The 25,747-nt window shown below is 41.9% G+C and overlaps 1 protein-coding gene across 6 annotated transcripts in view; it reads left to right on the top strand.

Annotated features, from left to right (window-relative positions):
• Nucleotides 1-25,747, top strand: part of Arhgap24 (Rho GTPase activating protein 24) — a 375,083-nt gene that overhangs the window by 320,881 nt on the left and 28,455 nt on the right. For 5 of the 6 annotated variants that reach the window (XM_076926341.1, XM_076926342.1, XM_076926343.1 and 2 more), the window contains 2 exons: nucleotides 3,610-3,732; nucleotides 21,980-22,187. In XM_076926341.1, coding sequence (XP_076782456.1) covers nucleotides 3,610-3,732; nucleotides 21,980-22,187 — 331 coding nt within the window. Of the gene's footprint in view, nucleotides 1-3,420; nucleotides 3,443-3,609; nucleotides 3,733-21,979; nucleotides 22,188-25,747 lie in introns of those variants that run through there. The other variant, XM_076926346.1, reaches the window with a different exon arrangement.

Genomic DNA, 25,747 nt, shown 5'->3' with positions numbered 1-25,747 from the left:
TTAACAATCTAGCTTTGATCCTGCTTGCAATTGGGAATAAAGAAACATTTCAAATATATATATACATATATATATATATATATATATATATATATATATATATATATATACTGCTTAGAAAAAAAAAGAAACATTTAATTCTTAAAGTTACTAACAGCATCAAACTGTTCACTGAAATGTCCCCAGGTTCTACCGTGACTGAGTTTGGAACTTTCCATTCAATGAATCAGCAAAGTATGTCTTATGTTTAAGTTTCAATGGCAGCAGTCCCTTTTGTCATTGAGAAAGTCCAAGTTCCTGATTGCAAGCGTGTGTGTGTGTGTGTGTGTGTGTGTGTGTTTATATATGCATGCATAGGCTTTTATTACTCTACTTTAAGTTGTACAAAATATAAGCACATCAAGTATTTAATTTTGTTTTGAAAAGAGTGACCTGAGCAAGTGCAATCTACAGGTCTCATTGAAATGTGCAAATACTTTCTGTTACACATAAGCAAACACAATGGAATGATGTGACCTACTTAACTGCCGTAAAATCGTCAAACCTTGAAGTGTAGCACTGGCAGCAAGCATTACTGCCAACTGGAGTTACCATCCCAAAGTCATGGCCTTCATATATGTGCAGATCCACCCGCGTTTAGAGGTTTTCAAAAACTGAACTCTGCATAAGTTCAAGCAAAACTGAAGAATGGAGAATGAGTGGCATAAGCTGAACACAGATATGTGCATCCACATCTTACGTATAAATATAAGGAGACTACAAACCTCTGCCATGAGAGTTAAAACTCGGGGTTGTTTCTCATTTTTACCTCTTGAAATGATGTGTTGGTATCTAAATGATGTTGCTTACATTACACATTAGGACCCAACCAAAGCGATAACAACAAAAATTAAACTTTGCCTATGGGATTCAAAGTTTAAATTGTGGATTTATTCTTTCCTGGGATAAAGTATCTGCTAAGTTGTATTTGGAGCCCTTTAAATTACGATGTACAGTAGGTGGCTTGTAGCAGCAGGGCCATATATTCTAAAGTATAAGGCATATATGCTTGGCAGCACCTGTTTTTAGGAGGGGATGTCTCTGTTACCTTTCAAGAGTCTGCCCTACACTATTCCCAATGGCTATCACCTTAGACCCATTATGGCTGCCTGGAAACGCTGCATATGTTTCCAACACATACATACCTAAACTAAGGTTCAACCCATAAATTTGACATACTATGAGATTAGCAGCAATGATAAGGAGAAAATGTATCATGATATACTGTTAAATTTCATGATTTATTAATTTCTGGGATTTTCATGTAATGTTTTTAGGCACTAGCAAGTATCTAAAACCTCAGAAAATATGAACTCTGGATAGTACATTCCTGATGCATATCATTACCTCATTGCATTTTTAGTAAAAAAAAAAAATCTGTGTTTCCACCAAGACTCATGTCAAAGGCTGTTCTAAACCATTTTTTCCCTTTGCTGGTACACTGAAGAACCAAGATCTATATCAATGGATACAACTTGCACATGGGATTTCACAGCTATGATTGGCAGCCTCAATGAGATTCAAGGTCAGACACACAGCACCCTTAGCAGAGATAAAGAATCAAATAAAAAGTCTGGAAGAATGGCCAGTTGTGTTTATCAGCCTTCTCTCCCTCTGCTTCTGGGCGGACAGACTCTGCAGTGGCTGTAGCTCCTTCTCATCTCCAGTGCTGTCTCTCTCTCTCTGGTCTGAGTGACACAGCGGAAAATTGCTAGCTGACTTACTGAGCATCCTCCAGGCAAAGGCAATAATTAAAATATTCTGATTTCAAAATGCTATTTGGCTCAGTACGATGGTATAAATGGGTCAGAATGCAAAACAACCCCCCTCTGCACCCAGAGCTTAGTACTGTGTCATGCCCACTGAAGCCCTGTTTTATTTTACCATACAGTTATTTCTGGCATTCATACGTGATACAGGCACATTTGTGCATGCTGAAGCATGCTATATTCACATGTATGTGCCTTATATAATTTAAGTGTACATTCTATATATAGTGATATCAATGAAAGGTAATGCTTAAAACATAATCCCTGTTACTCTTGAATAATTGCTCACATATTTATTAGCTGTGTTGTCTCCCTGGTAAAAGGCAGTTAAATGAAATGCAGAAAATACAGAGTTTCTATTTTTGTACACTCTAGTTTGTTTTCATATAGGTTTTTTCTTTAGTCTCACAAAAAGCAACTCTTTTTATTTAAGATGTATTTAGGTATGGGGAAACCTATTTGACATTCATTAAGCACATGTTAGTTCAGTTGTATGAGACAGAAAAGACCAGCAGAGTCACTCAGTGGACTGGCCTTAAATTACCATCTCTGCACAGGACGCCTCAGCCAGTACTTCTCAGCTAAGAAAGCCCTCTCGAATCCAAGACTCAAATGCCTCAACTTAGCTTTCAAAGCTATGGGTGAATTAGTTTGGGTGTTCAAAGATAGAGGCAGGTGGAGTCTTTTGTAAGTAGACACCTACAAGGCCTTCCCAGAAGTATTCAAGTCTATTTACAAATGATGAGCTAACCAAATAAACCCCTTGGATATGAATTATTGATCCGAAGGTTACAAGTTTAGACTGTCTGGTGAAAATTAAATGCCCATAGCTACCGAGCCTCTGAACAGTTAGTATAACATTAATCACCGGAGTTTGGTAAAATGGTACCCCACTTTTCAAATTCTTCTTTCATGAGTATTATGAATGGCATCTCAAGTCGGGGGCATGCCAGCTCCCAGCACCAGCTCTCAGAGAAGCCTTCTTCCATCTCACAGATTTTCAGGGTCTGTGTCAGGGTCAGCTGCGGCCACTCTCACTACACACTTGAAAATTACATTCCAGAGAAATTGAAGCACACTATAGGATTTCTCGAACATTGAATTGTGCGCTTTAGAATTTACCTCTTCAAATCCGATCTTAGAGACTGAAATGATCTTCAGAGAACGGGTGGAAAAAATAAAAGAGGCACAATCCCCCTCTGCACCCAGGGCTTTTGAAAGTTGCTACTCCGGCCTCAGGGTCTTTGGATATGGTTTGGCTTCTGTAGTAGGCCAAGCATACAACCACTCCCCTGCCCCATTTCATGGTGTGCCCAGCGCATCCGGGCCCACGGACCTGCTCTCCGCAGGGTGTGAACTAATGAGGGTTCAGTGCTTCTGACAAAATTCCGAGTGCTCTGTGGACCACTACGCCATCATCTCCTCCGTTCACTCTGTCTCTACTGTTTCTCCCTATTCAGCAGCTCTGTGAATGGATCGGATTATGAGTTACTGCTGCCCTGTGGGTTGTTGCTAGGACAGAAAACCCCAGGCATTGTTTAGGGCATGGTATTTGGTCTCTAGCCTTCTCCTGGAAACATAAGAGCCTTTCCTTTTAAAGCAGCAATCCCCACCCCAGGTCCCCAGAAGCTAAGGTAAATATTTCCAATTCATTCAGTGGGACACAGGGCTGACTGCATGAGGCCCCGCCCTTGTTTCTGGAATTCTCTTGGAGGCTGACGAGGAGGAGGAATCTTTCAACAAGGAGGAATCTTCGATCACTGGTTGAACTGTCCACTGAATGTCCTTATTGTTTTTGCAGGAGGTGAACGAGATCGAATGACAGCCAATCATGAGAGCTATCTCCTCATGGCGAGCACCCAGAATGACATGGAAGACTGGGTGAAGTCCATCCGCCGAGTCATATGGGGACCTTTTGGAGGAGGTGAGCAGATTTTAGTCATGTTTCGAAAGCAGAAAGGAGAGGAAGCAATTCATCCCTTTCTTCCAGCTCCTAGTACTGTCAGCTTCTATGTCCAAATGGGTAAACGTTAAGATAAATAGTAAATTATTCAATACTATTGGTAGATGTATATCTAGATAACTCCTAGAGGCTTAATCCATATCACATATCATTAATAATAAAACTTCTGAAATTATGTTGAATTCTAAAACGGAATATATAATTTTTTTTATTTAGAATTTATTCCATTTTTGACTAACAAGTGATTATTCTATACAAAAATATCAAAATGATTCTTATTTTATATGCTAATTTCAAAATTAATTAAAAACGAATAAATAAAACTCTAGAGTTACTTCTTATGAAACTGACAAAAATTACATAATAGGACATAGACTATAAAAGCTCACTAGCTAAGCATGCCTGTGTGTGTGTGTGTGTGTGTGTGTGTGTGTGTGTGTACACGCATATTTGTGGAGTGGCCATGCATGTGCACCAAGATGCTTCAGGAACTGAGAGACACATCACACAGTGGGGTCTACACAGTCGTATCACTCACCACCTCACATCATAGCCATCTTTAAGTAGATATTATGGGTTGTCCACACTTGTCGCTACCCATGTCCGACCAGCAGAATAAGGCAACAGCAACCGTGTTCTTCTTCAAGTGGTTTATTCAGCTATTCAGCTATCCCTGTACAGCGAGCTTCTTCTCTCTCTTCTTCCCTTCCCTCCCCAGCTCCCACAGCCCCTTATAAGCATTGCCTCAATCCTATCAGCAACTACCACGAAGTCACTGGTGATTGGCCATTCTCAATGATGTCAGGTGGGGTGATCGGGTAACCACACCTCTCAGCGCAAACAACTCCATATATGGAGTTGTCTTTTCTCTCAAGCAATGCCTATGCCAAGCGCCACCTTGTAATGGCGAGAGCGGAGCTGCTTCCCACACACACTGACTAACTGACTACTTTTTTTTCTTTTTTTTTATTAGATGTTTTCTTTATTTACACTTCAGATGTTATCCTCTTTCCCAGTCCCCCCCCCCCCCACCAAGACCCCATCCCATCCCCCCTCCCCTGCTTCTATAAGGGTATTCCCCCACCCACCGACTCCTGCTTCCCTGCCCCTGAATTTCCCTACACTGGGGCATTGAGCCTTTCCAGGACCAAGGGTCTCTCCTCCCATTGATGCCTGACAAGACCATCCTCTGCTATATATGCGGCTGGAGCCATGTGTCCTTCCTTGTGTACTCCTTGGTTGGTGGTTTAGTCCCTGGGAGCTCTGGGGGTTCTGGTTGGTTGATATTATTATTCTTCCTATGGGGTTGCAAACCCCTTCAGCTCCTTCAGTCCTCTCTCTAACTCCTCCACTAGGGATCCCATTGGGGACTCTGTGCTCAGTCTAATGTTTGGCTGCGAGCATCTACCTCTGTATTTGTCAGGCTCTGGCAGAGCCTCTCAGGACACAGCTATATCAGGCTCCTGTCAGCATGCACTTCTTGGCATCCACAATAGTGTCTGGGTTTGGTGACTGTATATGGTATGGATACCCAGGTGGGGCAGTCTTTGGATGGCCTTCCTTCAGTCTCTGCTCCACACTTTTTCTCTGTATTTGCTCCTGTGAATATTTTGTTCCCCTTTCTAAAAAGGACTGAAGCACCTACACTTTGGTCTTCCTTCTTCTTGAGCTTCATGTGGTCTGTAAATTGTATCTTGGATATTCCAAGCATTTGGCCTAATATCCACTTATCAGTGAGTGCATACCTTGTGTGTTTTTTTGACAAATTACTTCTTAGAACATGTCTCCTGTGTTCTGTGTGACGGGACTATGCAGCTGTTGAATGAATCATTACTCATAAGAAAGGAAGGAAGGGCTACTTCACCCTGCAACTTGAATGAGTCTTGGCAACATTACACTAAGCGAAAGAAGCCAGGCCCCACCCACAGTCCACTTGTTGTATGATCCTGTAGGCAGGAAAGCATAGATAGCATATTGATAGCACAGAGACCAAATGCCCTGAGCTAGGGTGGAGGGCTGGGCTGGAGAGTGACTGATAGCTGACTGGTGTGTAGTGTCTTTTTGAGAAGCTAAAAACATGGACCAGGACTGACCAATGATGGCTGCAAATGCAACATGATCAAACCATTACTACTTTGGATACTTTACATGTCTAGACAATGTTCCAGATATGTCTCAATGAAGTTCTTAGTCACACCTAGATTGCTATAATTCCCTCTGATCAGAGAACACATTTCCCTTCCTGTATTTGCTGTGGACCTTAGAGCATATTAGTCCCAGATAGCTATTTCTTGCCATCCTCCTTCCTTGCCATCACCCAGATCTCTGTGGTCTTTGATTAGGGAGCACCTGGCCTGCCTTCTGCTACTTGTCACCTTTGGATACATCTTAAGTGTTTGTATCACTGTTCTGGTACCTCCCTGTGGAAGTTACAAAATGTGTATTTTTAGAAGGCTGAAGTTCTTCATAAGGTACTTAAGCCTTGAAATGTTTCGTTCGGTTCCATATGCATTCAAAGTATTTGCTCTTTCTGGTGTTGCCATAATGGGCTTTGATTCATATGTAGTAAACACACAAGAAGCTTCTCTAGCACCTCATTCTCCTAGCAATTAAAAACTGAAGAGGAAAGAGAAACTGTAGGACTCTTCATCAAATGAGGACAGTTATTTTACAACAACTACTCAGACTAACCACTTAGCTGAGAAACTTCAGCACAGAGTCTAGAGCTCCTAAACTGGGCTGTCTGCTTAAAGCTCACAGGAGCTTCTCTTTCCCTGTTGACAATGTTGGGAAGCAAATGGTGTCTGCTTGAAAGTAAACTAGGTGTGTGTGTGTGTGTGTGTGTGTGTGTGTGTGTGTGTATGTATGTATGTGTGTGTATGTGTGTGTATGTGTGTGTGTGTATGTGTGTGTGTGTGTGCTCTTGCATGTGTGAATATGTGTCTGTTATGTCTGTGTACATGTGTAGGTGTGTGTGCACATGTGTGTGTGTCTGTGTGTGTCTGTATGTCTGTGTATACGTGTAGGTGTGAGTATATGTGTGTCTGTATGTGTATGCCTGTATACGTGTGCCTATGTGTATACCTGTGCATGTGCCAGGGCCTAAATGTGTGTTTATGTGAGTGTGTCTGTGTGTATCTATGTGTGTCTATATGTGTATGTATGTGTGCCTGTGTTTGCCAGGGCCTAATGTATGTCTATGTTTATGTCTGAGAGTGTGTATGTGTGTCTATGTGTGCCTGTGCATGTATACCTATGTATGTGTGTATCTGTGTCTGTCAGGAACTAAATATGTGTATATGTTTGTGTATGAGTGTGTGTGTTTGTTTCTATCTATGTGTTTGTGTCTGTGTGTCCCTGTGGATGTGTGCATGTATGCCTGTCTGTGTGTCAGGCCCTAGATGTGTGTCTATGAGTGTATGTAAGAAATAGTGTATGTGTTTGTCTGTGTGTATCTATGTATGTATGCCTGTGTGCCTGTGTGTGCCCGGGACTAAATGTGTGTTTATGTGTTTGTGTATGAGTGTCTATGTGTATGTCTTACATACATGCATGTACATGGCTGTGGGCTATAGGAAGCTCTGTGTGTGTGTGTGTGTGTGTGTGTGTGTGTGTGTGTGTGAATAAAGAAAAAGCATCACTAATCTGAGAGGGAGTGGGACACAGGAGTTGGAGTGAGGTGGAGAGGAAATTATACAGTCTTCGTATACAAAATTCTCACAACGAAATTTAATAAAAATCCAACCAAAGTTGGCTTGTTAAAGTGTTCAACCCTGGAAATGTTTAGTTTTAGTTGTTTCATTCTTGTTTGTTTTTATTTTATTTTTAATTGTGCTTATGCGGTGTGGCTGTTTTAAATATATATATTTTTTTCCTAGGGGTTTCAGGTTTTTAGAGACTAGCGGTACCAGATGACCCTAAAGCTATAGCTACAAGATGTTATAAACTATCCAGCACAGGTGTTGGGGACCAAACCTTGTCCTCTGTAAGAGGAGCATGTACTTTTAACCCCAGAGCCAGCTCTTTAGACCCTGGCTTGTTCTGTAAATTGAATTTTGTTCCAGTTGACTTTGAGGCAGTGATCATGGAGGTGGCCCATGCTAGTCTGCTTGGTGGTTTTCAGTTGCCTAGAGTGGACACACACACACACACACACACACACACACACACACACTGTTATCTGCCTGGCTGTGACCGTAGGCTAAACCACATTGGGGAACCGTGCTGTTGTGAAGGGTACCATAGGCATACAACTCAGGGTTTACGGATGCTCCTGCTAAAGGGCTGGGGAGGAAAGAGGCCATGGAGTCAGCTAGGGTTAAAATGCCAGCATTCCAGATCTGCTTAGGGAGCAGCCAGGTGGATAAATGATTAACCCAAATCAGTAAATAATTCAGTGAACAGGACTGGAAGGTTTGGAGGACAAGGGCTGAGGAGGGAAAGCTCACAGGAGCTGCCTTTCAGACCAGAGAAGAGGATACATTTCCATCTTGCATGAGTTGATTTGTTTTGCAGTTGCACCTGTAGACTTTACTGCTGCCAGAATTAATTTATATAGACACATTGAAAACCTATAGATATGTAGTAATATGTGACATAAAAATATGCATATTACCTTAGCATCCAAAACTAGATTCAACCACACAAGATCTGGAAGGAAAACGTGTGAATCTTGTGTGGGAAGAAAATAAATGTGAGAATGAGCATGCAGAGCATGTGCACGTATATACACACACACAGTCACAATCCAAGGGTTGGTTTGGTCCTGTTTTCTGGAGGGGCTGAGCCAGGCAGCAGAGAAGGTGCTGAGTCAGATAAAGAGTTGTTTGATCAGTGCAGAGTCAGAAAAAAAACATTAAAGGGGCTTCACAGGGCAGAAGGCATCCTCCCTCCCTCCCCTCCTGATGCTACTGCACCTGCCTAGTCTGACCAGCAGGCACTGGAGGCTGCAGCCGCCGCAGTTGTGACTAGGCAGCAGCAGCCCTGCCAGCTCCCGCCCAGCTCTCATTGAGAAAAGGGAACCGGAGCCGGAGGGGGAGGAGAGCTCCCTGCAAAGCCGCCTCCGCAACAGCCAAGGAGACTCCGAGAATGGGCACCGGACTCTTCTTACGTGGCGGCTCCGTGGGGAGCTGGAAGACTGAAGGGAAAAGGGAGAAGCCTGCAGAGAGCATCAGAGGCTGAGGGGGTACCATAAAAGGAGCAGGGGAGTCCTTTGCAAGGAATTATCTATCGTGCGCTGGAATGCGTTCTGGAGAAGGTGCCAAGGATTCCTTCGCCTTTCTCTCAGATTAAAGGAGCCAGCCAGGACCGTCCAGAAGTACTCCCAAGGGGCCTCTTAGTCCTTCTTCCTCCTCCCCTTTGTACAGGGTCATTTGCTGACATTTCTAGAGGACTTTCTGTCTAGCTGAGAAGACAGTTCTTAATAAACGAAACCGTTCCTGCCTCGAGAAGGTAGTCGCAGCTTGCTAGCTGCAATTCTTTTCCTGTGACATTTTGGAATGTCTGCAGAAACTTAAAAACAAAACAAAGCAGACAGCAGCAGCAGCAGCAGCAGCAGCAGCAACAGCAACAACAACAACAACACAATCCTCAAAACTCACTGAATTAGGGAAAAGAAAAAGAAGGAGAGTAATCTGTTTTGTTTCTTGCCAAAGAGGAGTAAATGAGATGTTACCTTAACTCAGGACTTGGATGATCCAAACCCCTGGAGTTCTAGGACTCAGCACTTCACATAAACAAACATGAGGAGGAACGCCTGTGGGCTTCCACACAGAGGCAGGTTTTAAGGAAGCCTGAGCTGGTCTCACAAACCTTGGGGCCTGCATGATGCCTGAAGATCGAAATTCGGGGGGGACGCCCCTCAGGTGCCTTAGCATCAACTCCTTTCATCCCCAAAACTACATACAGAAGAATCAAACGGTGCTTTAGTTTCCGGAAAGGTCGGTAGATGGTATCCTAATGTCCTTCTAACGAGTGTCTGAACGTCAGCCCATCGTGGAAGCCTTCAGACCCGTTGGGCTCAGGAGGAATGGGGGTTTGGAAACGGAGGGCTTAGCACTGTGTACGATGTTGCTTGTCTAGACTTTTTTTTTTTTTTTTTCATGGTTCATATTGATCTATGTATTGCTGTCTGCGAGGGTAGGTGGGGCTTAAGAATGGTCGTTCTATGAGGATCCTTGACTGACAGGGAACTAAGCAAGTCTGAAAGGAGAGGCTGGAGTACTCACTCTTGGGTTTTTCCCACACTCAGATCCAGCGTCCTTGTTCTGACCCCTGAAACAGGTCCCTTGCAAATTGTTGTTCAGTGTCTTATGTTTTTCTTTGTCCAAATGGAGTCTCCTGTAATCTTTCTATCCCACCTGGAAAATTTTAATGATCAGGTTTCTGACATTGACATTCATTGACATTGGCTTAAGTAGGAATCCCCTTGACTTTCTATACACATTATTGGGAAAGGACAAACAACTTATAATCTACAAAACAAACTAAGGCATTTCTGAATTGAATTGTTCTCAGGGAGTTAAAGGGCATGGCATTACAGAATTAAATGTTTCCAGACAAGGGTTATGTGTAATTTTTTTTCAAGTTCCCTTTGCCTTAAATCGGTAGTGATAGTGTGGAAAAAACTGTACAAAGGTGAGAAATTAGAAAAGTTACACAGCTGATGAGTGGAACAGCATCCAGGGATGTTACCTTCTCATCTTCGGGGTCTGCCACCCCTTAGTTATAACCCCCTACTTAGCAATCAACCAACAAATGAGAAAATATGAAATTCAAATACAGTGGAAACTTGAACCTTGAAAAGCTACAACCATGATCACCTGTTATCAACAAGGTGTTCGCTCACATTCAGATTTTACCTACAAAGAAATTAAATGAGAAGCACATAATGTCAGCTCTCAGATTTTTTTTTTAACATCTTTGAGCATCTCATGGCCACTGCCAGATTTCATCATTGATAGAGAAATTATCAGAGGGAGAAATTGAGAAAGGCCCTAAGACAAAGATGTAAAGGATAAGGATCTTTGCTTAGAGCTTTCTGGCCCTTTACAAGTAACGAGATGTTTGGAGTATTATTTCTGCATCTCTGACAAAGCAGGGCAGTGTCCTCCATTTTTTCCTCCCCTCCTCCAGTGCTGAGAGCATACAGTAGACGGCTAGGAATGCCCAAAGCCTGTTGTATGCCTTCATGTTCCTTTCTGTTCCCCTCTCTTTTCTTAAATACCAAAGGACAGGCAGCAGGAGAAAAGTCCCCCCGCAGGCTGGCACAGCAGAGGAAAGCTCCCCAGTGACTTCTTACTTGCCTTTTCCTTACAAACTCTTACTGATCTGGGGAATGTTCAATATTTGAGTCAAGGACTAAGTGATATTCCACTTACAAAATGCTATTTTCTGATTTCTGTTGGAAGCAGAGAGGGAGGAGGGACAGGGAGCACGCAGCCTCTCATGTCTGATCCTTTGGCTGCAGAACTGCTGTTCTGCATCGGGATGCAGGAAAGAAGGTCCCCAGCAGCTGCACTGTTGCCAAGCTGCTGGGCCCGCATTCATGCATCTGTCACCCCTTATGCATCTGTCACCCCTGCAGTATTGCATAAAGTGTAGGGACCTTTGAAGTTTGATGCTAAAAAAGAGAATGACTTCCCTCTCAATCCGGGCCTCCAAACAATGTCGCCTTAAGAAAAGTGTGGTTTGTGGTTTGAACTTTTCTGACTCTGGTGTTTCCTACAGTGGACCCATGTTTCTGGACTCCTTCTGTTTCCACTTGTCATTTCTGCAGAGGACTGAGCAGAGTGTGTGAAGCTAAGAAAGCACCCAGATGAAACAAAGAAAGAGTGTTGAAAGGGCTGTTTTCCAGCTGTTGCCAAGGGTAGACCACAAGAATAAGAAACTCTGGATTTCAGCAGCGTTAGGAACAGTGCCAGAATAAAGGGTCGAGTGAGGGACATTCCCAGGTGCCAGCGCTGGCAGTCACTTCTCTCAGGCTTTTCTTCAGACCTGCCCTGGCCTTCAGTGCCCTCACAGCTCCTTTCTTTATCTGAGTACTAATTAAGGCCACTGGAAAGGTTTCCTCTGTGGGTTTTTAGAAACCTAGGAACTAAGACAGAGATTAGGCAGGAAGCTGGGCATTGTGGTATTCTGGGTTTGTACACTGGTAAAAGAAAGTTTATGATGTAGTTGTATCCTGTTTATTTTTAAACTTGAAAATTTCATCATGACTGTAAGCTTGATATTAAGAACTATTTTTTTTTCTGTGATTAGAAGCTAAAGTTTTAACGACTGACTTTAAGTCCCCAGTTGCCCAGCTGCTATTCATAGATGGTGGCATATATTGTATATAACCTCTTAGAACATTGGGGGCTTGCCCTGGGGTACCTGAGCCCCACCTTTGGTCTCTTGCCTAAGCCCGCAATTCCCTGTCACTAAGTACCTGCTCTCCACAATGACAGTCATCCGTGTCTGTCACATTTTTTTATAAATTCCAACATGACAGTTCATTTTATAAAGCACATCTGATCTCTCTGTGTCCACAACAAGCTCTCAAACCCTGTTTCCTGATGCTGCCATACTGCCCACAGAGATAAAAAACCTAATTATCAAAACACTCTAACCAGTTCTCCCAGTTACCTAGAGAAAGCCCCCAGTTTCCCAAGCTAACCCATTTCTTCCCAGGAAGCACACACTGCACACCACTTCCTGTTTTTCACTTCATGCCATTTTCTATAGGGCTCTCTTCTCCATCAAAATACGGCTCTTCGTTCAAGACATAAATGGTTCTCACCTCACACTTCTCTCCATCCAGCTTTGCATCCCATAGACGCTTAAGCAACACATAGGTAGTACATACACCTACTGCTTTATTTCTGCATACAGTGAACTATAGTGATAGGCCTGATCAGTTAATATTCATAGAGTGGTGAACTGGTTAAGTGGTTGTACGTAGCCTGGTATTTATAAATAGAACATCACCACAGTGCTTTCTGTATTTTCCTGCTGGTCTGTAAGCAATTTGAGTAAAAGTACAGTGACTTCATATTTATGGGGATTCAGCCAAAATCATCTCCAGAAAATGAATGCTGTTTATGTTATAATCATGTTTTGGGGGGAATTGATTTGTCCAACCAAAATACTATTGTCCAAACACAAATAATTTTAACCTGCATTATTTGTCAGTGAGTGGTATTTTGGAGTCTCCACCAAGCGGTGCTGGGGATGGAAGAAAGACAGAACGGGTTCTCCATGTTATGACTTTGTAAACTCCTTGGGGACAAAGAAATACATGATTACCAATCTCTGACAAGTACAGTACTAAGTTGTAGCAAAAGGCTGACTTTGTAGCACATCTGGAAAGGCAGAGAATGACTTAACCTAGGTAAGTTTGAGTTTTCTTCTCTATAATCTTAAGAAACCATGCAGCATTCTTGGAAAAAAACCCTCACCAGAGTTGAATTAATAAAATAGACTGGCAAAAAGACATTCAAAAGCATTCATACCTGTATTTGTGACATATGTGCCTATCTTTGTGCGTTTTGAGACAGGTTACTTGGCATCTTTTATTTATCTGTTTGCAGAAGATTGATTCCATTGAAGAACATCCTTGAAGTACATGAACGTCATCTGACGATGTTCCTGGAAGTAAACAATGATATCTGTAATTGCTGTTCTGATTTGAGGCGAGGCCACTATGTCAGAGTCCTCACTTAGGATACTTCCCTTCTTTTTCCATGTCTTTATCTCTCTTTCTCTCCCTCATTCTGACAGACATTGATACCCACTGTTAATTGCGATGGATCTTAGCTCTTAGATTTAAAGCTCTGTGTGAGAGGTTCTTGCACTAGGAAGCTGGTGACAGACAGAAGCTGGCCATCTTTGTTCTGTAATAAAACAACCATTTTATTTTGACTTCTCCATTTACGAAGGTTGAACGTTTATTGAAAGTTTTCACAGTCCTGATGGTACCAGAATTTGTCTGCTAGCAGAGCTGTAGTCAGCAGAGGAACCAGAAACATTTTTTTTTTAACTCTTTGATGAGCATGTGATCTGGCAACCAGATGGGACAGAAACTCTACAATAACCAATAAAAGAGACCTGGAGCAACAATTAGGAATTTTGACTTGTTTTATCGGAAAACAAGGACTGTTTTATTTTCATAGAAATTAACAGCATACCTCATTTTGTTTTATAAAATTATTCATTTGTTTTGTCTAATTTAGAAGATGGCATGTTCTAGTTTTATGCATGCGTAGTTCATCCTGTGTTGATGTTACGCTCCAGGGATCTGAAGCAGCAGATGTCCCATGAGGATGATGGAGTATGTGCTGAACCTCAACATCACAAATTTGAAAATTCCAAATCTGAAACGTTTTAGTTTAGTGGCGACATGATTCCTCAATAGAAACTTCCATACCATAGAACTCTCTCAAGCACAAAATCACTTGAAATCCTATATACAATGAACCTCAGCTTATGTGTAGAGATGTATTGAAACACTGGCAAACTCTACGTTTAACCTTGGGAGCCATTGCTAAAATATCTCATCATATATGCAAGATAACCCTGAGGAAGTACTAGAAGCAAAAGTGAATCTGATCCCTTGGCTTCGTGGGTACTGTGCAGTTGCTGTGAAGAGGTAAAAGTCAGGTTCTGGAGATATCATTGCATGGAAGAATTTGTTGATGAATCTGGGCCAGGGGATACCACTGCAATCTAAAAAATATCTGAAATTGGGACCACGCTGGTTCAAACATTTCAGGCAAGGGACACTCAATCTCTGTGAACCTTGGGGTATCTAGAGCTGGGAACAGCTCTGTCCTTGCCTGTTAGCCACCATCCGAAACTTGCTGACATCTCCCTGCAGCTCTCCTGTGGACTTTAAAGACTAGAGGCATATGTACACAGAAGATGTTGTCTTAGAAAACAGATATGCTATACACACTTCATGTTTATTTCGGGAGCAACCTGTAATCAGTGTTATTTAAATTCACATCTTGAGGAAGTACTAGATGCAAGAGTGAGCCTGATGTTGTGGCTTCGTGGGTACTATGCAAACAATTGTTGTGAACAGGCAAAAGTCAGGTTCTGGAGACTTCATTGTGTGGAAGAATTTGTTGACAAATCGGGGCCAGGTAATATACCACTGGAAGGCAAGTAGCGGGACACCACTGAGATGTGATTCGCAAACTGCAGGTCTCTTCATCATGTAGCTGGGTCTAGGAGCAGGAACATTTGCTCCTGAACGGGAGAAGAGGCTCTAGAGACTCAGAGGCAACAGGAATGTTTAAGGTTAAATCTCAGAGCTCAGGAAGTTATGAAACTCATAAGCTCCATCTTGGGAAACAGGATGATCTAAATGGGTGCCTGCAGTTAGTCAGGGAGGTTTAGAGCTGCAGCTTTCGTGAGTTGTCACCCATGCTGAGTGGGCCTTTGGTGATGCAGGGCACCTGAGTTGTTCATGATCCTGTGAGTACCCCAGTCCACTCCTGTAAGCAACTGTAGGAGTTGTTTGGATTGTTGCCAGTGACCATATGTTTTATGTTGTCACCTCAGGAAAAAAAAAATCAAGAAATAATCACTCTGACAGTGTTTTTCATGGGTTAGCAACTCAGGTCTTCAAAAACACAAGCAAGAAAAAGTGTCTCATCTAATGTAGCAGCCAGGAGAAACAGTGTCTAATCTAATGTAGCAGCCAGGAGCTTGGAGGTAAACAGTGTGAGCTTAAATATGTGAAGAGAAGAAGAAACTCGGTTGACTCCCAGATCAAACCTCAGTGAGATGGAAAGATAGTTCTGACCAGAAGATAAAATTAAGATTATGGGAGTCAAAGAACTTTGAAAGAGAAATTGGTTTAGCTCCCTTTAAATCTGTCAGATTTGTAGCTGGTTACAGTTCATTCATGCTTGCAACCTTTTTAGTCAGAAGTGGGTTGGGTGTAGAGAGATGGAAAGAGTGAGGTAAGAAGATCACAGGTTCGAGGCCAGCCTGGGTTTCATAGCAAGATCTTATCTCAGAAGAAGGGGAGGGGCATGAAAAGGTTTAGAGATACTGGTGTTGAAGGGTCAAATAGGCACTTAAAATATGGCGGAGCATGTTGAGTAGCCCAACCTGAGATAGAAACCCAGGAAGGGCTGGCACCTGCAGAACCACACCAGGACCAACAGAGGAGATGTAGGCAGTGAAATGAGCACAGCTGAGAGCAAAATTCAGACAAGCACTGCATTATGGGAAAGGGTCACAGGAAACATAGGGATGTCTGAGAGGCCAAAAGCCTGAGACTGGAAAGGGCCAGGAGGAAGAGTGGGGCTGCAAGTTTTAAAAAGGACAGAAAGAAACACAGATCGACACGAAAACCAAACAAAGATGACAAATATCTAGTGACTTAGAAAGTGTTGCTAAGTATAGGACAACAAAAGCTTTATACAGTGACAGGGCAGATATCAAATGGCAATCACTTAAATGTGGACAGAGGTGATGATGAAACTAGTTACACCACAGAAGGAATCAGAGGAAAAGGGGGGCAGCTACAGGACACAGAGTGCAGTTTAAGTTTACTAAGGTTTTGCATGGGTGTAGTCTGACTATCTTTATCTGATCATGTTCTCTCTGTGGATAGCTGGTTCTCACCCCTCAACCATAAACCCCGTATGAAGGAAGGGAGGCAGTCTCAAAGTGCAGCAGACACACCTTCCTGACATAGAGTTAAGTTCATCTGTATGATCTGCTTTATCAGTCCAGGGAAGAGTCAGGTCCTGAGAGAGGATCCCAGGGAGTAAAGAGAACACACCAGTAACACTCAGATGGGCCAGGGGCAGTATTATTGGGGAGTGAATTCTCACTGAGACTCTAAGGTGACCATTCCTAGGGCTCTTTGCATGATTCACACACAGAAAAAATTCTTGTTAATCCTATAATTAGTGATGCAAGGGCACACCTGAATTTGCTCCTTTTTTGTTAATTTTAATATTTGAAATTACATTGCTCCGCAAACAAAATTTTAAATCAGCCAGTGTTGTTGTTGTTGTTATTATTAATGTCCTTTTTTCATCAGTGATTTCTCTCTCAAGTTCAATCTTATGCAGGAGGTACCTCATACTTACCATAGGAAGCCAGAGATAATAGGTCCATTGTATTCTAGAACTGCGATGTAGTCAGTACCTACTGGCAGTCTTTACTCTCCTTTGCAAGACCAGTTCCATCACAGAAAACTAGCATTTTCCTACAGAGATTACACATCACATGGACAGTGTCTACATGTTTTATCTCTTTTATGTGGTTTGTTGCCAGGTGTATACGTTTCTTGTGACAGAAATGAAATCTCTGGGCAACGTCCTCTCTGAAATGACAGAGGTCTTTCTCTATTTTTTTTTCCTCTGATTTATATATTCTTGGTGTTCTGAACCCCTCTCTCCTTGTCAAGAGGTGAAGGGCCGAGATATGTTAGCTAGGAAATGCAGGGTTTCTTTCCCACACTCTTTGTGGCAATTCTCCACACTAATAATTATTGTATAAGCAACTGAGCCCATGTGACTCTGAGACTCCTCAGCTGTGAACAGATTGGCTCCCCTGTTTACTAGCTTTGTTACCTTTTGACAAGTTCCTTGGTAAGTCATCCGGAAAACAGCAGTGGAGGTGGTGCCTGCCTCCCAGGTCTTGTGAGATTAAATGAGAATGTAGATAAATGCCTGGTAAAATTCCTGGCATACAGGACTTGCATATTATCACTCTTTAGAGCAGGCTACTGGGCTCACTGGAAGGACTTTCTAATACTTTAAATTATCGGAAAATGAAAACTCGTGAGAAGTATGATAAGGGAGCTTTCTGCTACCTGGGCATGAGAGAAGGTTTGCAGAGAATGCTCTGGACAGAGGCACACTTACCTTCTGTCACAGGAGCTCTGACCCAGACAAGTTACTGAATCTCCCTGAGACAGTTTCCTCACATATGAATAGATATAGTAGCTGCTCAGCATATCATACGGAAAGGGAAGAATGCTTGTCAGGGACTTAGTATTTCTTGGTGTGCTTTCTAAGAAAACTCTTATTTTAATGTAAAGACAAGTCTTCATGCTCAAACAACCGAAAGTGACACACAGCCAAGACAGACCAGATCTCCCTTTAGCATCTCCCGGACCATTGTCAGAAAGAAGTTCTGAGAACTTGAAGATGTGAATTTACTCTATTGCTCAACACAACTCTCTCCTAGGAGTGTGGTTCACTGTGTGGTGCACATAAGAGCTGAAGGAAAGTGGCTTTCTTGGGGTTTCTGCTGGGTTTGGAAAGAAAGCCTCTGTCATCTATTTATCGCTCTGTATCTAATGATCAGGGTAAAACCTCACAGACACCAAGTTTATTCTTCAATATTGACACTTTGTATTGAAATGACCTAGCAGTAGCAGTACCTGGAAACTCTGTTTTTGGAGTTTTGACAGGATAGCATCAAAGCATCAAACTTAACCTTTATTTTCAAAGAAGCCACAGACAAAGAGACCATGTTCTCCACACATGAACAATCTGCAAACCTTGTCTTTAATGCATTAAACTGTCTCTCAGGTGATCAGGCCAATGGGCTAAAAGTCTGTTGTGTTGCAATTTATAAAAGTGCCAGGCTAATGGTTTAATTGTCCTTTAACAAGGGGAGACTTGTTTTTCTCATATTTAAACTCTTCCTGGAGGAAGGTCCTGCTGGTGTGTGAGATTTAGCACTTCACCTCCAGTGTCTCTGCTATTCATCCAGCCCAGGCCCTGTAATTATGCCCAGTGATCAGAGCCAACTCTTCCAAAGACTGGTATTGATGTGTTTATAAAAGATAGAGAGAAAAGAATATGTTCTATGGAGGTGCCGTGAGGTGTAGGGGAAGGGGGTGCCTCTGCAGGCCATGCCAAGGTATCCCTTCCCCCCTGAGGGAACAGTATAGTATAGAATAGAGTTTATTCAGGGCATGGGGAAGGGAGTTAAGAGGGTAGTAGAGGCAGAGAAAGGCAGAGAGAGGAAGAGAGTAGAGAAGTAGAGGCCAGCCATAAGCATGTGGAGAAGTGGGGGAGGGAATAAACAGAGAGGGGGAAAGGGAAGAGCAAAAGCAAGAGAGAAGCAAAGGAACAAGAGTAAAAGAAAGAGAGGAGGGGACAAGCAGCCCCTTTTATAGTGGGCCAGGCCTACCTGGCTGTTGCCAGGTAACTGTGGGGTGGAGTTTAGACAGAATGCTAAGGTATGATATCCACTTTAAGACAGAAATGGCATTTGATTGACAGCAGTAACAGGTAAAGAAGTTAGCATTAAATTTATCCAGAGAGGTGAGGGATCTCCACAATGAAAACTGAAAAATAATGAGGAAAGTTTTAAAGACAAACAGATAGTACCTGTTCATGGATCAGTAGAATTAACACAGATATGTCCATGGTCCTAAAACGATCCGGAGACCATGCAACCCATTCAGTTTCTTCCCAGAATGAAAATGAAGCCAATTCTAACATTTATACTGAGCCACCAAACAACAGCAAAACCTTGACTCTCAATAGCCATCATAAACAAGGTTTACACAACTCAGCTTCAGATCAAGCCCATAGTAATCAAAAGAGAAAGGTATTGACTAGCAAAATTGGATATTCAAGTATCCAGAGGAATGAAACCAGATCCTTACCTCTAACTAGCTAGAAATTATCACAGACTGAACTAAAGACTTAAATCTAGTACTGTAATTTGTGAAACTACACACACACACACACACACACACACACACACACACACACAAAACCCACAGGAAAACACTTCAGGACATTAGAAGGGAAATATTTCTTTTCTGTTTAAGATATTTTCAAGCACAGAGAACAAAACCAAAAGATAGAAAAATGCAGGTGCATCAAATTACGAAGATTTATGTAGAAAAAAAACAGCAGAGTGACAAGAGGAGATGGAAGGGTGGGAGGGAAGGTTTGCAAATGATGCATTTGAAAAAGCAACACACATACCCAGAAAACTGCATTGCAAATTAAATCACTGGACTTTTAAAATGGGTTATAGTCCTATAGAGGTAGTTCTAAAAAGAGGCCTGAGTTACCAGTGGGTATTTGTAAAAAGGCTCAACATCATTAGTCATCAGAAGAATGCAAAGCAAAACCTCAATGGGCTATAGCTTCAGTCCAGTAAGAATGGTTGTATCAAATGTCTGGAAGAGGACAAGTGCATGCTGGCCAAAATGGAGGAAAAGCATAACCCTTACACAGGTTGGCATGGCTATTATTTAGTAGAGGCATTATGATAACCCTGGATTTCTCAAGAAGTTAAAAATAAAACCACCATATGCTCTGTCAAATATATATATATATATATGTGTGTGTGTGTGTGTGTGTGTGTGTATGCATATATATTCACAAATATATATATACATATATGTACAAATATATACATATATACATACACACATATATCTATATAGATATATATGTAAATATATATATACATATATATCCAAAAGAAATTAATATGTTAGCATGCCCATGTTTATTGTAGTACCTTATACCATAGTAAAGCCTCCAATGTCCATCAACTAGTTAGTAACAAAAGAAAAAGTATGCTGTTCAGCCATAAAACATAAAATCCTGCCCTTTGCAAAAAGCTGACTGGATGGAACTGGAAATAATTATGTTAAGTGAAACAACACCACACAGACAATCCAATATCACATGCTACCTTTCATGTGTAAAATGCAGAAAATGTTGCTCTCTTAGACTTCAAGGGTAGAGTGGTGGGTACCAGAGGCTGAGAAGACTGGACAAGAGGAAGTGATGGAGAGGCTGAGAAACTGCACTGAGTGATAGGTAGGAGCAAGACATCTGCTATGCCAGTGAGCATAGGTGGCAGTCACCTAGGGAAAACCAGAATGAGCTAGCCTGGTGGAACCAGCTTTTAATCCCAGCACTTGGGAGGAGAGGCAGGTACTCTCTGAGTTGAAGGACAGCCTGGTCTACATGGTGAGTTCCAAGGAAAGAGAAGAAAAACAAACAAACAAACATAAAACAGAAGAAAGGATTTAATGTTTTCATCATAAAGCATGACAAGTGTTTAAAAGAATGTATACACTTTATTTAAACATTGAATAGTGTATGCATGTATCGAAATGTATAGTGCCCCTTAAATATGCATACTCTTCTACATGTTTCTCAACTTAATATTAATTTTTTAAATCCATTGATGACTTTAATGTCTGAGGAACGAACCAGATCCTATCTCTCCACTTCCTGTAGTTGTTACTGGTAATTCTTGATCCCATGGTAGTTGTAACTCATTGCTTCTTGTGGTCAATACCAGGTGCTACCCAGTATTGGTTACCTTCTTTTGATAGCTCTGCCTGATGCTTCTCCACTTCCAGCTCCTTAGACAAGCCAAAGGAAGGAATGAGTTAACTCAGATGACTAGCTAGGATTCTTCTCAAAAAGAAAAACATATCCAGAAGCGCTTTGCAACTCTTCCCAGGCTGCAGTATGGGATGTGAGCATCAAGTGGGAGAAGCATTTTATTTCCTGGCTTCCAAAGTAGAAATGTCAAGAGAAAGCAGGCGTGTGAATGGTTGCTGAATTATTAAACAGTGTTTGCCACACCATTATCCAGGAACTGCTCGTTCTAAAAGGAAGCTCCCTGCTTTATCACCTGCAGCCATCTCCACTGCCCCTGAAAATGCCACTTCCTGTTTTTCTAAAACAAGTATGTGGACTCCATTTGTGCTAGGTTTGGCATCACATATAGAATTGCTTTGTGTATTGGCGCTATTTCTACGGGGCTAAGAATACACTCCTCAACAGCAAGATGTTTTATCATTTGGAATGTGATGACTCTGTGCTATGAATCCACAAATAAATTATATAACCGATGGGAGCAAAGCCATGTGTTCTTATTATCTGATCTTTGAGGTAATGGCTGCTGAGTAAGACTTCTTGGGCCTTACACAATTTCCACGCCTAACATCTGCTTTTCTCTCCTCTTTATGAAACTCAGGTTTCCAGTTTCCTTTTTATCTAAGTCTATAATATTCCAGGAAGGGGTAGCAGAAGGAAACCAGGGGATCCGTTGGATGAGTGTGTGCTATGAGTCTGGTTGTACATCAGCAGGAAATGACAAACATCAGATACTCACCACTATTCCAACTTGGGTCCTTTACAATGAGTTTGAAAAGAAAACAGCAATGAATGAGTAGAATTTTTTTTCTGTGATATTTTTCCAGGTATTTTTGGACAGAAACTGGAAGACACAGTCCGATATGAGAAGAGATATGGGAACCGGCTGGCACCCATGCTGGTGGAGCAATGTGTGGACTTCATCCGACAGCGGGGACTGAAGGAAGAGGGCCTCTTCCGGCTACCCGGCCAGGCAAACCTCGTCAAGGAGCTCCAGGATGCATTTGACTGTGGAGAGAAGCCCTCCTTCGACAGGTATGTTGGACAGGCCACGGCATGAGACACCCAGCCTGGGCAAAGGGATGCAATGGGCTGTGTGTCTGACGACTGATGTGGTAGATATGCAGAGAGTAGATTATTAGATTTGGCAACATAATTTTGAATTAATGTTTCTAAGTAACAGGGAAATTTGTAGCAATTTCTGTGTCAGTCCCAGCCATTGGCTTTGCCTCATCTTAAAGCTACTATTCTATCTTGACCTCTGAACTAGAATTCAAATTATATTAACCTTTTGTTTGGGGAAAAAATAAATCTCCTGTATAGCCTTTAGACATTTTTTTCATTACTTCAAAAAAGCTGTAAGTTGAGGTACAGATTTTGGCAATGTAATTTAAATTATTTTAACAATAGTATTATATTTAAGTATTCATATCTCTGCCTTAGTCTGGAACTTATTCATAAAGTCACAAGGAGTGCAATATTGTGAAATTTGAAAAATAGTAAACTTTCAAACATGAAACTATTAAGTATCCCTGAGAACCCTTCATTGTTGATATTTTGTTGAAGATCTCTTGAGAGCCCTTCTTTGCTGATACTTTGTGAATGGTCTCCTTTTTTCACCTTAAAATTTACTGGAAAAAATAATCTTTTATCTTACTATCATTATGTGGCAGAAACTTTTACATTCTGAAAGTGGAAACATGCCCCTTTATTCCAACATATTTGAAGACAGAATTTCCTCAACAGTACTGTCTTAGTTAGGGTTTTACTGCTGTGAACAGACACCATGACCAAGGCAACTCTTATATGGACAACATTTAATTGTGGCTGGCTTACAGATTCAGAGGTTCAGTCCATTGTCATCAAGGCACGAGCGTGGCAGCATCCAGGTTGGCATGATACAGGAGGAGCTGAGAGTTCTACACCTTCATCTGAAGGCTGCTAGCAGAAGACTGGCTCCCAAAGCAGCTAGGATGAGGGTCTTAAAGCCCATACCCACAGTGACACACCCACTCCAACAGGGCCACACCTCCTAATACTGTCACTCTCTGGGCCAAGCATATTCAAACCATCACAAGTACCTTCTATAATCAATCCAAAAATCTCACACTAGTGTGACTGGACACAGCTCTGCAGAACAGGAAAAGAGACACCGACATGGTGAAGGAAGCATCATTGAGAGTGTGTTCACACCAAGAGTACAGACATGCTCACCACATCATCCAGCACCCTTCCTTGTCCTGCCAGCAGAGCTATAAGTGATGATCATTCTTAGCACTGACGGCATGTATTGCAACATTAACTCTAATATCGACAAGAGTGCACTTTGTCATGGTCCTCCTAAGACTGATTGAACTAAGATTTTTTTAAATGAGTGGTTTATTTAAAGATTTATTTTTAATTATGTGTATACATATGTGTCTGTGTGATAGAATATACACACAAATAATGACAAGCCAGAGCATTTGGAGGTGTATACCTCCAATTGCAAAAACCGCATAATATCCAATGAAAGAATAACTCAAGATCACATATTTGACTGAAATCCTTTTCACAAGTTTTTATAGATAACTTATGAAACTTTGCATGTGCCCTTTGAGAGAGAAATATTAACTGGGAAGTTAAATAAATGATTTCAAAATTACCAGAGGATAAATTTCAAGACTGTCCACATGCTGTGTCTAGGATGGTCTGTGTCTTCCTTGATACTCTGAAGATGAGCAGGGGCTCCTTAGAGAGCGATAGCCACACCATACAAGTAGCAACTTGGCTGGAGGAAGTCTACGATGTTAGCACTGAATTACAGAGGAATCTGACACAGCAGAGCATTGTGCAGTAGAAAAAAAACAACTCCCTCTGCAATGGACTTCATAAGAAAATAATACATTTTATGTCCCTTTCTAATGTTTTATATGGGATTTATACATATGTACCAGTAAGATTATAGGATGTTCTTGAAAATAATATGGCCATGACGTGAGGGCTAATATTACTTATCACCCTGAGGGGTCTGCAGTCCTCGTGGAAGCAAAGCTCTGGACGTGCAGATGATGAGTGAGTTTGTAGATTAGGTTACGTGTGAGTGGGGTCATTTCCCTGGCCAAGGATCTCAGTGTAAAAGACAAGGAGAGAGAGAGAGAGAGAGAGAGAGAGAGAGAGAGAGAGAGAGAGAGAGAGAGAGAGGCTTCCAGATAGTTTCCAGATAGTAAATGTGGACAGAATGTGACCTTCTGCTTCCTGTTCCTGCCCTGTGCCAACCTGTCTATGATAGACTGTACCCTCCAACTGTGAGCCAAAAGGCTTAACCCTCCAACTATGAGCCAATGGCTGCACCCTCCAACTATGAGCCAATGGCTGCACCCTCCAACTGTGAGCCAATGGCTGCACCCTCTAACTATGAGCCAATGGCTGCACCCTCCAACTGTGAGCCAATGGCTGCACCCTCCAACTATGAGCCAATGGCTGCACCCTCTAACTATGAGCCAAAATGAATCCTTAGATTCATTGCATCTTTTCTTGCAGCCAAATATCTAATGCTACGGGCTTTTGTCCATTAGTCCTTACTCTAAATCCTTGCTAATATGGGGAACTGAGGGGATCTTCTATATATTCTAGGGCGCACCTATATAGAATGGATGTTCCCTATAGCAAGTGATCTCCAAATTAATTTTTCACCAACTATTGACTGATAGTGAAAATCTGTATAACATTTATATGAAAAAAAATCTTATGCAAAATGTATTTATTATTTTGAAACACACCATGTGTTAGAAGACTGAAAAAAAAATATGAGGCACTATTTGTGTTGCCAAGAGGATCTGTGTATTGCAAAATCTGTAGTTTTAGCCAGGACGCTTAAAGCCACGGGTGACATTTTGAGTTCAATTTTGTTGCATAGTTTTGCCCACATGGTACCAAATTTCAGGTACCATGATGGGTGGCTCACAGTATTCCAAGTTACATGACACACCACGCTGAACTTGGTGGTGGGAGAGGGATGTTAAAACACCAATGTCTTCAGATTCTCCTTTTGGCCAATGCTTGTCAGAGCTATCGCATCTCTAATTCACATGGTATTAGTTGCAATTTAGTGTAGCTGTGGTACATGAGAGCTTTGATAAATAAAGTCAGATGCCTAAGATGGTCTGTGGAAAATCATTGCTGGCTGGTGGAATGACATGCCTGCTCCTGTATCCTCAAAGCGTCTCCCTTTAGCCAGTGCTGGGACTCTTCTCATGACAGCTTAGGTTCTGTGTAAACCACAAGGATAAGGCCCATAATTAGACAGGGTAATATCCACTGACCATTATTAGGCAGAAGCAAATCAAGGTCTACTCAGATTAAAAGAAATTGAAAAAAATGAATTTACCTCTTGATAGAAGCATGGGAATATAGATGTAGGATCGATTATTCACAGTCACCTTGGGAGACAGTGTAAAATAATCATTCATTTACCAGGTGTCTCTGGATGCCTTCTGTCTTAGACCCTGTCCTAGGCGGAAACAACAGCCAGGGTCTATTCTCCTGTGGAGTTTTCCTTTCTAGTGGTGGAAGACAATCAATACACAACAAATATGTATATACTTACAAATGGT

The sequence above is a fragment of the Arvicanthis niloticus genome, chromosome 27 (assembly GCF_011762505.2).
Source record: "Arvicanthis niloticus isolate mArvNil1 chromosome 27, mArvNil1.pat.X, whole genome shotgun sequence".
Lineage (NCBI taxonomy): Eukaryota > Metazoa > Chordata > Mammalia > Rodentia > Muridae > Arvicanthis > Arvicanthis niloticus.
Note: the sequence above shows the minus strand (reverse complement) of the source record. Positions and strands in the feature narration are given on the sequence as shown.